We start from the raw sequence: 15,842 nt of genomic DNA, 5'->3' as shown, positions 1-15,842 counted from the left end.
AGATATTTATGGACTGTTCCATCTGGCTGACAATTTCAACTTCCCAAGTAATTACACCTAGAGCCTTGAAACAAGGCAAAATGAAATAAGTGCTTTGATATAATGAAAGTGAATAATTAGCACCTCTGGAATTTTCTTGCTTGCTGTGTTATTTATACCATCTCCATAAAAATACGAATATAGTGAAATGCCCTAATTTTTACTTCACTGGTATAAATTTTCTAAATAATTTCTCATGTCCTTCTAATAGTAAAAAGCATATTTCATTTAAAGTCAGTGTTGAAGACAACACCAATGTTTTTCAGACTGCCTATCCCAGAGGTTAAAGGGATAAACTAAAGCAAATGGGCACATAAGCATTCACATGATTATAGTGAACAATAAGGGAACTGAGCTTGAGGTATCATTGCTTTTATTTTATTTTTTTTATTTATTTATTTTTGAGACAGAGTCTCACTTTTGTTGCCTAGTCTAGAGTGAGTGCCGTGGCATCAGCCTAGCTCACAGCAACCTCAAACTCCTGGGCTCAAGCGATCCTCCTGCCTCAGCCTCCCAAGTAGCTGGGACTACAGGCATGCACTACCATGCCCGGCTAATTTTTTGTATATATACTTTTAGTTGGTCAATTAATTTCTTTCTATTTTTAGTAGAGACAGGGTCTCGCTCAGGCTGGTTTCGAACTCCCGACCTTGAGCAATCTGTCCGCCTAGGCCTCCCAGAGTGCTAGGATTACAGGCGTGAGCCACTGTGCCCAGCCTTATTTTATTTTTTACATTAGTTTTTTTTCCTTTTTTTCTAAAAATCATGGCTTGTTGGAGATAGCTTTTAGCATAAGAAATCAGAACATACAGCAGGAAGCCTTATAGACTCTATCTAGTACCTGATGTCTCTTCAGTTCCACCACCAATACTTGAGCAAGTGCAACTGGAGTGCTGGATGCTCAAGGATATTTCTGAGATCTTTTCCCCCTAAAGAGGAACTGAAGGAGAGATGTGTACCACTGAGATTTAAACAAACAAACAAAAAGGACATATGAATTAAGAGAGTTGTGAACAAAGATATATATTATAAATGTTTCTGAAAAACTATACTTTTTCTCTAAGTTAAAGTGAGCAGGTTTGGTTTAAAATGCCATGTGCTGCTTTGATATCTTTGAGCCTCAAAGATTCCCTGCTGGGCTAGTACCACCCTCATTCCCCATCAACTGGACCAGCTGCACTGCACCTGGTCCTCGACCTCATGGGTTTCATCACCCACAAGATTATTCAAACAAGCCAGTCACAGCCTTCTGGGGAAACCAGGTGTCACCTCACTCTCTTGTTACTAGAAAGCTGGCATCCCATGGCCCCTGCTTGTTTACTACGCTCCTGAGTGGCCCCGTGCTGTCCTCCTCCCCTGGGCTGTAAGTATTATATAAGTGACTAATAAACTATTATCAGTCGCATCTGTTAAATGCCAGTGTCAAGTGTTTGGCCATCCTCAGAATCTTAGGGTGGGACTCCCTCCCTCACCAATGGGTGAGCAGATAAATAAAACAAGTCATGTCATTGAGTAGTCATTTTAAAACTTAATTTACCTAGCGTACCCCTCATTTAGGTAACGAAAACCAATATCATTTCCCCACTCATCCCACTAAATTCTTTGCATAGTGTGTGCACTAACAGATTTGGTGGGCCCTTGTTCAAAGCCTGAAAGCCACTGTACCACCAGGATATTCACGGTATATGATGATAATGACCTCAAGAAGCAGAAGTGCTGAAGGACCACAAAGGAGAAGGATCAAAAGAATACAGAAAGAAATAGCAGCATCCACAAAAAATAAGTGTAACTTACTTGACTGTGGTAGCCACTTTACAGTATATACATATGTCAAATCATCACACTGTATGCCTTAAATTTATACAATTTTATTTGTCAATTATATCTCAAAGCTAGGGAAAAAAGATTTTAAAGACTTTGTAGTTTATACAACTACATTACAGGAAGGAAGAAGAGAAAAGCACATCAGCAGAGCCTGGAAGGCCACCATACCCTGTTCCCCGAGGTTTTCTTTTATATATACACATAACCTAATACCCCTTCATAATTCCTTTGGTGAGCCAGGGGGTCTTGGGACACTCCAGTAGGGGAAAAGGAGGTTTCATGATCCTTAGCAAGGGAAGGGAAACTGAATCTTGTCACGTCTTGGGAAACTTTCTATGATAACATACACATGAGCGTAGTATTTTTACAATAAAACCTTTGTGGTATCTAGGGAAATAATACTATTTATCCAGGGCAGCAAAACACTAAAAAATCATGAAGTGGTCATAGTGTTCGTTCAGGGAACATTAAGCACCTCTACATCAGTTGAGACATCTGGGTTCCCTCACCCACTTCAACTATTGACATGCTGTGATATGAAAGAATTACTAGGCAAAATCTAAGTCTAGTTTATTTAATACTATAAAGACAAAAATAACAGTGGCAAATCTAAACTGAATAGAGGGATAAATCGTCCCTGAAGCTCGTTATCAAGCACTGTATGCACACCTTGGGGTGAAGACTGATGCCCCACCTCTGCCCAACTGGACGATGTAGAGGAGGCTTCTTCAGATTGGCTGGGGAGAAGCCCAAACCGCTCACCCAGTGTTCTGAGGATGGCCGGTACTTCCTGGAGATTAGCCCTGGCAGCACAAAAGGGAAAACCCTACTGCTGGGTCAACCTAGGAGCCCACAACAGTGAGAGTAAAAGGCTCCCCTGGAGCCTAAGTCTACTTCCAGTGCCCGCCCAGGAATCAGGAGGTTTGATTCTCTCTGGGATCACTGGTAACTCAGGATTGGTGTAGGTTGTCACTTTGTGGTTTCTGGCTTTTCATTCCTTTCCCTCCCCTACCCCTCCTCTGAGGAAATCTGAGCCGCTCCATAATATTGAAATCACCCATCAGGTGATTAAGAATCACCTGGCTCCAGGAGTTAGCTTTGGGCCCCTTGTGTAGTGTATTTTATTGAAGACTGAAGTTCTTTTCACATTCTGCACATGAACTCTTTGTTATGTATAAATACCAAATATCTGTTTCCACTCTGTTAATGATGTATGTTTGTTGTGTTTTTTAAATTAGTGGACTTTATTATTTAAGAGCAGTTTTAGTTTTGCAGAAAAAATGAAGCAGAAAGTAGAGTTATATATGAAATAACTTACCTAAAGAGTCAGAAAAAATATCTGGAACAGAGTAGGTCTCAATAAATGGTAGCTAATATTAGCAGTAGTATTACCACTAATGTAAGCCTGAGATGTAAAATAGAAAGGAAGCTACTGGGGAGATTCAAGATCTACTATGAACATAATAATATAGAAAGCAGCAAGGTGGATACCTTTTTCAGCCTCCACCCATCTGCACCCAGATGTTCAAATAAACAGAAAAAAAAATTAAAAATAAAAAAAAAAGCAGCAGATGAAAGAACAGATCATCACATCAATATCAACACGGTATTTTACTATGTACTTGGAGAGATTATAAAAATCCTAAAGCTATAGGGGCGCGGTGGCTCATGCCTGTAATCCTAGCATTCTGGGAGGCTGAGGTGGGCGGATCCTTTGAGCTCAGGAGTTTGAGACCAGCCTGAGCATGAGTGAGACCCTATCTCTACCAAAAATAGAAAAAATTAGCCAGGCATGGTGGTACATACCTATAGTCCCAGCTACTCGGGAGGCTGAGGCAGGAGGACCGCTTGAGCCCAGGAGTTTGAGGTTGCTGTGAGCGAGGCTGATGCCATGGCACTCTAGCTGGGGCAACAGAGTGAGACTCTATCTAAAAAAAAAAAAAAAAAAAAATCACAAAGCTGAGAACGGTATCAGGGAGCATCTGGTCTGTCTTCCTTGTTTAAGAATTAGAGATTGAGAGCCAGCTAGGTGGTATTAGCCTAGGAAGTATGGTTATTACAGGTAAATACAGGTTGAGACCAAGGGCTCTTGAATCTCACTTTTCGAGTTTTTACTAGCACAACTCTCTGCCTCTTAAAGCCCAATGTGGTAGATGAACATAAATCTTCAGATTAAGACTCTCATAATACAGCACAGTGGTTAAAAGAATAGGTTGTAGAGTCAGACTTCTGGTTTCAATTTCTGGCTCTACCATTTTCTAGTGGCATAACCTTCGTCAAGTTATTCAATATCTTTGAAGCTCAACTTCTTCAGCTGTAAAATGGAAATATAGAAGTATCTGTCTCACAGCACTGTTTTCATTGAGAAAAATATACATATAAGGCATTCAAAAAAGCCCTGGTAAATAAAGCATGTCATAAATATTGGCTATCCAAACAGATACAGTATCTTAATAATGTTGTTCTTAATTATTCACTTCCTTTTTTGAAAGGATTATTTTATCGTCCCTATAGTAGCTGGTCATGTTTACTTGTTTTGACCATTGAAATATAAGTAGAAGTGACACATTGTCTCCTGAATAGAAGCCATCCTGTAGTCCTACCATTGTTTTTACGATTGCCACAAGACTAGCATACTCAAGGTAGGACTACTTCTCTAATCTGAATCTTAGAGTAGAGAAAATATATTACAGAACTGTACCTGATCCATAACTGAAATGCAAGATAAATAAGAAAAACCTTTGTTATTGTAAGTCGCTGAGATTTGGAGAGTTGTTGGTTACATAATAAAAAGCTTGTTGATCATAATTAGCCCAAACTGACTTGTACAATCTCAAGCCATTCACCACACTAGGGGCTGCAGAGAGTTCATAAGGAGTAATAATTCCTGTAATCAAAGAACTCGTAATAAAATAAGCAAGATGAAAGAGACAGATAATGGAGTAAAACAGAAGGTGAATGTCCTAAGGAAAAAACAATGTGCTATGGGAAGTGGAAGAAGAGAAAAATTGTAAGTAGTTATGGAAATGGAAGTATGCTTATTTAGAATTCAGACATCAATAGAACTCAACCTAGATGTTTTAATGAACTGAGCAGCCACCAAGTAAGACTTGTTCTAAACATTTCTGAGGCTAAAGTGGCCTCTTTCATATTTTTTGATAAAGAACTTTAGAATCCCAACTAAGCACCCAAACTGTGACTGACCAGATTCAGAGTTTTTTTTTCATGAGGAATAAACTGGCTTTATTTAGAAATTCTTCTACTATTCATGCACATGCTGAAGTGAGTTGACCTTATGTCTGGGCATAATAAAGTTTAGTTATCTATTTATCCATTCATCCCCTAAATTATTACAAGAAGAATCTGACATGGCTATACAGAATATGTAATCACAGGTCCTTTGCCGAGAATTCAATCATGAATCTCTACCCAATACTTGCCTAATGCTTGCTTAAGCCAACTGAAATTTGAGGGACACTACTTAATAACCATTTAGCTTTCCATCCATTTAGATTCTTTAAGTCTAACCTTTTTAATTATCATATAAAGCAAGATTATTACATAAAGCAAATCCATGAACATACATACTCTCTTAGCCACATGTAGAAATGTTTCACTAAGTTAGACATTTCATAGGAGAATAAACTAAAACTACACTCAACAGCATGGATCAATCTCACAAACATAATTATTAAGAGAAATAAGCCAGATACAAGAAAGTACATGGTGTACAAAGTTCAAAAACAGGCAAAAGTCATTCGGGTTATTAGAGGGGATCGTAGGGAAAGAGGGTTCTGGAATGCTGCAAATATTCTGTTTCTTGAGCTGGATGTGGGTTACACAAGTGAGTTCACTTAAAGTTGATAAAACTGTATGTTTATGATTTGTGCATTTTTCTGTAGGTATGTTGTAATTTTTTTTTTTTTTTTTGAGATGAAATCTTACTCTGTCACCTGGATTAGAATGCCGTGGCGTTAGCTTAGCTCACAGCAACTTCAAACTCCTGGGCTCAAGCGATCCTTCCTGCCTCAGCCTCCCAAGTAGCTGAGACTACAGGTGCACGCCATCACACCTGGCTAATTTTTCTATTTTCAGTAGAGACGGGGTTTTGCTCTTGCTCAGGCTGGTCTCGAACTCCTGACCTCAAGCGATCCTCTGCCTCAGCCTCTCAGAGTGCTAGGTTATAGTGAGCCACTGTGCCTGGCCAGTTGTTCTAATTTATTAACAAGTTTACACTTAAGATTTTATGGGACTGTTTTAGGGTTTACTATGATCCATTTTAAGTATTTCTCTTTTTAAAACTATAGTTGAAGACAATGTTCACTCTATTATTCAATATCCTTTACAAAGGGACTCAAGCAATATGTTTATTTGAATTTAGTTCCTGGAAAAAGTTCACCTCTGTAGTCAAATATAAGTGCTCTTTTTTGTTAGACAAATGAAAAACAATATAAAACAACATATTTTCATTTCATCTTATTTGCCAGAAAATTTCAAATTAACTTCAGTGCTTAATTGTATTAATCAACTTATCTCTGAGAGGAGAGAAATTTATCATCTGTAATGGGTTGAATGGCCCCGCAGGAAGTTATATCTATGTCCTAATCCCTGGAACCTGCAAATATGACCTTACTTGAGAAAAAGGTCTTTACAGATATAATTAAGTTTATGATCTCAAGATGAGATTATACTAGATTGTCTAGATGGGCTCTAAATCCAGTGACGAGAAGATTTAAAAGAGATAAAAAAGAAGACACAGAGGAGGTGAAGGCCAGTGTACAGACAGAGCCTTGAGATTTGAGTGATGTGGCTACAAGCCTAGGATTCCTAGAAGTTAGAAGAGGCAAAAAGGATTGTTCCCTATAGCCTTCAGATGGAATATGGACCTGCCAACACCTTGATTTGGACTTTTGGCCTCCAGAATGGTGTGAAAATAAATTTCTATTTTTTTATGCCAACAAGTTTGTGGTAATTTGTTATGGCAGCCCTGTGAAACTAATATACCAGCTGAAGAGATCAAACAAGTAACACTCTGCAGTCTTGTTTCAGCTCTCATACTACAAAAACACATGTTATTTGGGGGCATAATTAGTGCCACTTTTTTGTGGGTGATTTTGCTGTTTAAAATGGTTCCCAAGTAGAGTGCTAAAGTACTGTCTAGTGTTCCTAAACGCAAGAAGACTGTGATATGCCTTACAGTGAAGGCAAGCTTCATTTAAGCATGAGTTATACTGCTATTGGCTACGAATATAATGGTAATGAATCAATAATGTGGCACATCCAGAAAAAGGAAAAGGAAATTTGGTGATCTGCACATAAAGCCACATGGAGCCACATTTATTGTGTGTGATGAAAAGTGGCTAAAGTTAGGATTCATGAGATGACAACTGATTTAAAAAAAAAAAAAAAAGCATAGTGGACACATTGTCTCAAAAAAAAAACAAAAAAAAAACCAGAGTCTCGCTTGTTGCCCAGGCTAGAGTGAGTGCCGTGGCGTCAGCCTAGCTCACAGCAACCTCAAACTCCTGGGCTCAAGCAATCCTTCTGCCTCAGCCTCCCGAGTAGCTGGGACTACAGGCATGCACCACCATGCCCGGCTAATTTTTTTTTCATATATATATATTAGTTGGCCAATTAATTTCTTTCTATTTATAGTAGAGACAGGGTCTTGCTCTTGCTCAGGCTGGTTTTGAACTCCTGACCTCGAGCAATCCGCCCGCCTCGGCCTCCCAGAGTGCTAGGATTACAGGCTTGAGCCACCGCGCCCGGCCGGCCAGACACATTGTTTTGAGGATGAAAGCCAAACAAATTTACACAGGTTAACCAGGGTCAGAAAAATGTTAAGCCCTTCTCGGCTAGTGCTGGTTGAGTCACACATCAATAGTGCGGAAAACATTAAATTTGCAGGTGAAGTAGGTTCTACAGATCAGCAGGCTGTGGAATATTTTTAAAGTATCTGTGCAGTGTTATACAGAAAAAAGTTATGTGGAAGAGCTGCTTTCCAATCCTGATGAGACTGGGTTGTTTTACAAAGATGTCGGCAAACAAATGTATACAATGCAAATGACATTTTGATTGATGGAAAATGTTGTGACCAGAGGCTCAAAAGAATATAACTATATAACCCTGCATTTCCTCTAGGAACAATAGTTAAGTATTAATTCAGTATTTGCAGCAACTTTATAGAACCCAACTACTATTAACAATGAGAATTGACTATATTCAGTTGTCCCTCAGTATCTGTGGGCAATTGGCTCTAGGAACCCAGAGGATACTCAAGTCCTTTATATAAAATGGCACAGTATTTGCATATAATCTATGCATATCCTCCCTGTATACTTTGAATCATCTCTAGATTATTTATAATACCTAAATCAATGTAAGTGATATGTAAATAGATGTTATACTGTATTTTTAAAATTTGTATTATTTTATTGTTTTATTATTTTTTTTTCTGAATATTTTCAATCCATGATTGGTTTAATCCACAAATGTGGAATGTGTGGATAAGGAGGGCCAACTTGTATTACCAAAACCACATCCATTAGAAGGGCACAAAGTCTGAGAGTATCAAATCAGAAAATCATTTCTTTTGAGCCTAAGGGACTGGCAGCCCTGAGAAACTATTTCTCCTCCACTGAATGTGCAGCTCAAGAAGTAAATGGTCAGCATAAACTTGGAATTTCCAAGTCTCAAAAATGTTGGAGATACAGGAGAAGGCTAATCTCAAGATGTATAACTAGAGAAAGGAATCTATAGCTAAGGTAACAGTATGCCTTCTTGACAAGGATGCCAGCTATCACCACTTCTTTTTATCATGGTACTGGATTTCATACTAGTGTAATAAGGTAAGGAAAAAAAAAGTATAAAAATTGGAAAGAAAAATATATAACTGTCATTGCTTGCAAATGGTATATATAAAAACCAAAAATATCTACATATAAATTAGAATGCTGGATACAAAGTCAATATATAAAAATCAACTGTAAGTCTCCGTAAACAAAAAGCAAATATTTAAAAAAATGATGCCATCAACAATTACAAGGAAAAAAATATCAAATGCCTAGTAATAAATCTAATAAAGATGTTCAAGCCCTCTGCACACACAAAAAAAACGATAAAGTATTAACAGAAAAAATTAAACCGACCCTAAAGAAATGGACGGCTATATCATGTTCATGAATTAGAAGACTCACATAAAAATGTCGATTCTCCCCATTAATTTATAAATTCAATACAATTCCAATCAAAATGCCAATACACTTTTTTGGAGGGAGTAAGTAGAATTGGACAGTTGATTCTAAAAGTTGTATGTAAATGCAAACAACCAGAAACAGCCAAGACATTTATGAAGTAGGAAAAGAAGGTGCTATCAAGAACTGAGCTGATCTGGAAGGGGCTGAGCTGCCAGGTGTTGTAGCAGTCAGGTAAAACAGGCCAAAATGATAAAGTATCAATCAAGCTTTAATCAGCAATAGCAATAACAAGGTGCTCAACAGAAGAAAGTGCTGGCTCCTGCAGTGTTCCATTTTTACCCACGTAATTGAGCCAGGCAAGGGTCAGATAAATCAGTACAGATGTGAGGATCATCTCACTACTAAGACAGCCCCAGACAAAAGATCCAAACAGTTTTATGGACTTGGGGGGCTGGAAAGAGGAAAAGGGAAACGTGCTAGGGGAGGAGAAAAGTGTTTTCAAGTTTCCTGATCCCAATAAAGGGGGCTCCAAATTGCTTAGGGGAGGCCTCTAATAAAGAGACCTCCTAATGGAGATATACCCAGACTAGGAATGCAGACATTGTATGTCTAAGAGCATGGCTAGCTGAGGGGTCTGAGTCTTGACTGTAACTCCTTTCAGAGAATGCAATGGGCTGTGCCCAAAGTCTGGTATGGGTAGGGTGGCTTTGCCCCATGAGGGGTAAGGTCTTCGTAATTGCCTATGGTCAGGTCTAAAAAATCACATATAGAAATTTTGCCTGCAGCTTGACTCCTCAGGTGGGATGATTTGCTCCACTGGATACCAAAACGATGTAAAGCTACAATAATTAGGAAATTTAATATTGATGCATGGATAACCAAATAAACCAATGGAACATAATATAGAGAAACCAAAGACCCATGCATATATGGAAAATTAATTTATGAGAAATTGGCACTGTAGAACAGTGGGAAATGACAGTCTTTCCTATACATGATGCAGGATCAAATGAATATCTTTATGAAGAAGAATGAAATTTGACTCTACCTCACTCATGCGCAAAAATCAATTTCAAATAGGTTATAGCTATAAATGAAAAAGCAAATTAGAAAACTTTTTAAGATTATAGAAATTATCTTCATGATTTCAAGGCAGAGAATAAATTCTTCAAAAAACACAAAATAAGACACATTAAAAAAACGAAAAAAACTGATCCACAACTATATCAAAATTAAAAACTAATATTCATCAAAAGATACCATTAAGAGAATAAAAAGGCAAGCCATAGAGTTGGAGATGATATTTGTATACCTTGTGAAAAGGATTCATATCTAGAGTATGTAAATAATTCTTAGAACATGTGCATGAATATATTAGGAACTTTCTAAAAGAACACGAAATGACCAATAAGCAAGCTTGGTAAGCCTACTTTGTCTAAGAGATGTTACCTCATTTCTCAAGGATACCAGCTGCATAAACAATACAGAAAAGTAGCCTAGGTAAAAGAGCTGCCATGCCCTTGCAGTGCTGGCATACCCAGCAAGACATGTAGGAGTGAGTGCAAGAGGCCCAAGGAAGACTGTCTCCCCCAAGAATGGTTACAACATAAAATGCAATTCATATTCCACAAAGTGTTTGAAAAACACCAGCCTAGAAAATGTTTCATTTTTTTTTTTTTTTTGAGACACAGTCTTGCTCTGTTGCCTGGGCTAGAGTGCCATGGCGTCAGCCTAGCTCAAAGCAACCTCAAACTCCTGGGCTCAAGCAATCCTTCTGCCTCAGCCTTCTGAGTAGCTGGGACTACAAGCATGCGCCACCATGCCCGGCTAATTTTTTCTACATATTTTTAGTTGGCCAATTAATTTCTATTTTTAGTAGAGACAGGGTCTTGCTCTTGCTCAGGTTGGTTTCGAACTCCTGATCTTGAGCGATCCTCCCACCTCAGCCTCCCAGAGTGCTAGGATTACAGGTGTGAGCCACTGTGCCCAGCCATGTTTCACACCTTTTAGCGCAGCAAACAAGAATTTCATGGTCTGGTCATGGTATACTACTTTCATATATGCATTCTATGATCAGTCCTTGAAAACTTCATTGTCTTCGGCCAGATGCACTGTGCTTTTTCATATGCTATTCCCACTGTACCTTCCTTCATTCTTCTTTTTCACACAGGTGGCTCAAAAACTAATTTTTCTTTAAGCTTTCATCCTCCTCCAAAGCCTGTCTCATGAGTTATTGTTATACTTTCTTCAGTGCAAGGTATTCTACAAATCCAGTGGCATTATCACTGTAATCATTGTTTTCTATCTACTCTCTTCTCCTTGTCTTCATATAGACTGGAAGTCCCCTGAGAGTAGTAGGGTGCTTTTTTTTCATTGCTGATCCCAGGTGTTCTCTACCCAGATGACTCTGTCTGTAAACCTCCACCCTAGGAACAAGCCAAGATAGCTGAGGTCAAAAAGGTAAACACTAAAAACATTGAAGATAATAGCAGAGAAATGGGTGACAGGGCAGATCAAAAGGGAACAATCTCCCTCAACTGCCAAATATAAGTAGGGCAAAGGAATTCACACTTGAACCCAGCACAGCAAAGAGAACTTCCTGGTATTCTGCTGAGGCCCTTTACTTCTGCCTATATGTTTTACTTTCTTACATGCCCCATTCCCTGAGTGACCTCATACCTCCTCAATTTGAGCTCCAGAACCATGACCTTCTCTGCTTTCAATCCCCATATCCAGGCCTAATACTACTTGGACAAGGTGGCTAGCACTATCCCAATACCAGAGGCTTCACAATGTGCTTTTTCACATGCATCTGTGACCTCAGTGCCTACTGGCCACAAGTTGGCTCAGAGCTTCATGAAGTCTAGTGTGTCTTACAGCTGAAGTACTAAAGGAGAATAGAGGGAAACAATGCATCCCTTTGCAACACAGAGCCCTACTCTGAGAACACCATTTCATTCCCAGACAGTGTTCCCTCCTACCTGTTTAAATTGTGGATCATCAAGGCAATCTACAATTTCTATCAATTTGGTAGTCACCTTGAACCTCATAGGAGTTAAATTTCAGGGAACAAAAATTTCAGGTTTGTTACTCAGGAGTGAGAAATCACTGTTAAAATAGAAAAATAATAACAAAGTAATTTTAAAAGGTATATTTCTCTCCTAAGTTTTAGATATACATATATACATATATAGGGTTTGGGGATTATGGTTAGGAAGTTAGGTTATGATCTGGTGGACAGCATTTAATCATCCTTCAGAGCACAGTGATACATCAAAGGCAAAAAAAAGATCAACAGGTTGATATTTCCAGATTCAATGAGGATGTGTGGTCCCTCTCTAACCAACACTGTTTCCAATTTCAAAATTTAATGTTTCATCTATAATACTGGTAGCAACAAAACAATAAAAGGCTTGGACATGAAAAATAAAAATGTTTGAATTACTGCAGTTTGCTTTTACTAAGCCAATAAACTACATTGTGGTATATGATTTTTAAATGGCTTTACCTTATGGGTTGTAAAACTGCATTCTCATAAGTAGATGTGATTTTAAACCTTAGTCATTATGCTGATGGAGTCACTTTTCAGTGACTTCTCACTTCTTTAATAGTCTAAGGGATGAAGTGTCAATTAAGGCACTAACTTTAACCATACTCTTCTTTTGATGGTATCTTCTGATGCAACAAAACACCTTTGGAATATATTTACCACATAAATCACTGATGACATTTTCCTTTGGCATGTATTTTCTGGTGTTTAGTAAGATTAGAGCTCCCACGGAAAGCCTTCCCACACTCATCACACTCATATGGTTTCTCTCCAGTAGGGATTCTCTGGTGATGAATAAGGGTTGAGATCTGGCTGAATGCTTTTCCACACTCTCCACACTCATAAGGCTTTTCTCCAGTGTGAATCCTCTCGTGATTAATAAGGGCTGAATTCACATAGAAGGCCTTCCCACATTCCTTACACTCATATGGCTTTTCTCCTGTGTGGATTCTCTGATGTTTGATGAGGGCTGAGCTCACACTGAAAGCTTTCCCACACTCATGACACTCATAAGGTTTCTCACCAGTATGGATTCTCTGATGTTTCATAAGATCTGAGCTCACACTAAATGCTTTGCCACACTCATTACATTCATAAGGTTTCTCTCCATTGTGGATTCTCTGATGTATAATCAGGTGTGCCCTTACACTGAAGGCTTTCTTACACTCATTACAAGTATAGGGCTTCTCGCCAGTGTGGATTCTCTCATGCACAGTGAGGGTTGAGCGCACGCTAAAAGTTTTTCCACAGTGATCACACTCATAGGGTTTCTCTCCAGTGTGGATTCTCCGGTGTCGAACAAGGCCTGAGCTCTGGGCAAACTTCTTTCCACATTCACTGCATTTATACCTTCTTTCTTCTGCGGGCCTAACCTCATGCCTTTCTAACTGGTCCTCATACCAAGAGACTTTTTCATACTCAGGAATCAGTAAAGTATCCCCATTATATATACCAGGGACCTTCTGGTGTGGGTCCATCCTTACAAAAATCTTTTCAGAGTTGAGACCTTGTTCATATCTCTGGATTGGTTCCTGAAATAATAAACAGACCTTTCAAATGTACTTTTACTCCCTGTTGCTAAAGCTATATAACATGATATCAACTGGGGCTTTCAAACATGTTTGGTAATTCCAGGACACATCAATTATATGGCAGCCAGGTTAAATGTTTTCATTCAGCCCTTACATAACCCAGTAACATCAAAAAACTATGAACACCTAACTCAAAATGTTTATTTAAATCTATCCTCTATAAAGGTATCTAAAACACAGAATCTGGGATATAAGTGAACATAAAAATAATATAGTTCCCACTTTAAAAGACTTTTAATCATTATTTAATTAAACTGAGAAACAAAAAACTTGAAAAAATCTGCAGATAAAGCAGATGAAGGAGTATGGGAATAGACAAGGCAAAAGAAACAGAAATTCACTAAGTTTGGAAAAATGACAATAACAACATTAACATGTTTTGCCACCCACAGGAATCCATACTACTTTAGCTGGAAGAGACATGGGAACACAAAAAGCTCTGCCTGTTGCTATGCTACTGCTATCACTGCAGCTGTTGTTGCTATGATAAACAGTATGTTAGTAACAGGGATGCTTTGTCTCCTCTGGAATTGTGACAAAGTAATCTCTTCACCTCCACAAAGAAAGGGATCCCACCAGCCCATTCCATCTTTATAGTTCAGACCACTGTGTGGAGAACTTGGTGGACTGCTGCCACTCTTTTTTTTTTTTTTTTTTTTTTTTTGAGACAGAGTCTTGTTCTGTCACCCCAGCTAGAGTACAATGGCACCATCACAGCTCTCTGAAACCTCAAACTCCCAGGCTCACGCGATTCTTCTGTCTCAGCCTCCGGAGTAGCCGGGCCTACGGGCACACACTGGGTAATTTTTTTTTTTTTTTTGTAGCCAAGACTGGGTCTCATTCTTGCTCAGGCTGGTCTGGAACTACTGGCCTCAAGCAATCCTCCCACCTGGCAGTGGTTGGATTACAGATGTTAGCCACCTCGCCCTGCGCCTGGCCATATTGCTGCCACTCTCATCCCCGGGGAACAAACTCAATTTTGTTTCAGAACTTGATAAAATATTTGTTCCAAATTCAAATTACACTAATTATCTCTCTGCATTTTTCCATTTTACAAATTGTTCTATGTCTCCACAGTGGTAAGCCAAGTTAACAGTATGCACCCTTGATATGATAAAAATGGCATTTCATCTCTGTGGTCTTCCTCCCCAAAACCTATAACCTCAGTAAAATAATGACAAAACAGTCAAATCTCCATCGAGCGACAAGCAAAATTCTAAAAAACAAAAAACCCAAACCCAAGACACAAAAAACAACGCAAAGGAGAGCTGAGGATCCAGGGCTAAGAGAAAATAAGGTCTCCATTCCCCCATCCTGCCCTCGGATACTGAGCCCCTGTAAAAAAAATTGAGTAGGGGTCTCAGGATCACTCCTGAGTTTAAGAGTCTTTTGAGCCTCAGAGACTGCCAGGGGCTGGACAATAAGATGCGGGCTTGGAAAAGCTCTGGGGCGCAGAGCACCTCCTGCCCCAGCCATCCTCTCTTTCAGGGTCTCTGGGGGTCAGCTCTGCCAGTTCACAGGGCAAGGTGGGCGAGGGAGACGAAGATGAGGGAGGAGAACAGGGAGATAAGAAAAGGCAGGAGAAAAGAAAGTGTGAGAAAGGGGTTGAAGAGGGGAGGGGTTTAGAAGAATGAGGGGAATTGGCGCAGGAAGTTTCTCCCTTCCTAGGTGGCCGTTCACTTTCACCCCTGGGTCCAAAACCCTAGTAGAAAGTCAAGAGGGAACTCACCTGGAAAACTGCGATTAAACTAACTGACCAAATGATCGAAGACAGCTGTCGGCCTACAGAGGTCGATTTCCGCGGAATCTCGCGCTTCTGCACCTGATGATCCGCTCTAGGATCTTTGGAGGCTTCCCTCTCGTGAGTCGTGAGTCGACAAGAATGGGGTGGGCGTGCGAGGAGGTGTGAAGAAAGGATTCTATTTACCCCTCAAAAGGCATTTTACACTACTTATTTCCTTTTATCCTGAAGGCCTGACATTAAACTTCTCTCATATATAAGAAAACTGAGAAGTAAACAAAATTTACGTGGTCAGACAACAGATTAAACCACCTGGATGACAACTGAATATAGAGCTTGCCTCTGCAGTGAGCTACTGTATGGCTGGCTCCTCAGAGACTAGCCCCAAAAATCAATCTGTA

At 39.3% G+C, this 15,842-nt stretch overlaps 1 protein-coding gene across 1 annotated transcript; it reads right to left on the bottom strand.

Moving 5' to 3' along the window:
- Positions 1 to 12,186: 12,186 nt before the first annotated feature.
- On the bottom strand, positions 12,187 to 15,551 carry LOC105858737 (uncharacterized). The gene is made up of 2 exons (XM_012742078.3): positions 15,430 to 15,551; positions 12,187 to 13,640 (listed from the first exon to the last, which is right to left on the bottom strand). The coding sequence occupies exon 2, from the start codon at positions 13,584 to 13,586 to the stop codon at positions 12,777 to 12,779; it is 810 nt and encodes a 269-aa protein (XP_012597532.1). The 5' UTR covers positions 13,587 to 13,640; positions 15,430 to 15,551; the 3' UTR covers positions 12,187 to 12,776.
- Between the last annotated feature and the right edge of the window lie 291 nt (positions 15,552 to 15,842).

Source organism: Microcebus murinus, chromosome 15 (genome assembly GCF_040939455.1).
Source record: "Microcebus murinus isolate Inina chromosome 15, M.murinus_Inina_mat1.0, whole genome shotgun sequence".
Taxonomy (NCBI): domain Eukaryota; kingdom Metazoa; phylum Chordata; class Mammalia; order Primates; family Cheirogaleidae; genus Microcebus; species Microcebus murinus.
The sequence above is the reverse complement of the archived record's forward strand: the minus strand, read 5'-3'. Positions and strand labels throughout refer to the sequence as shown.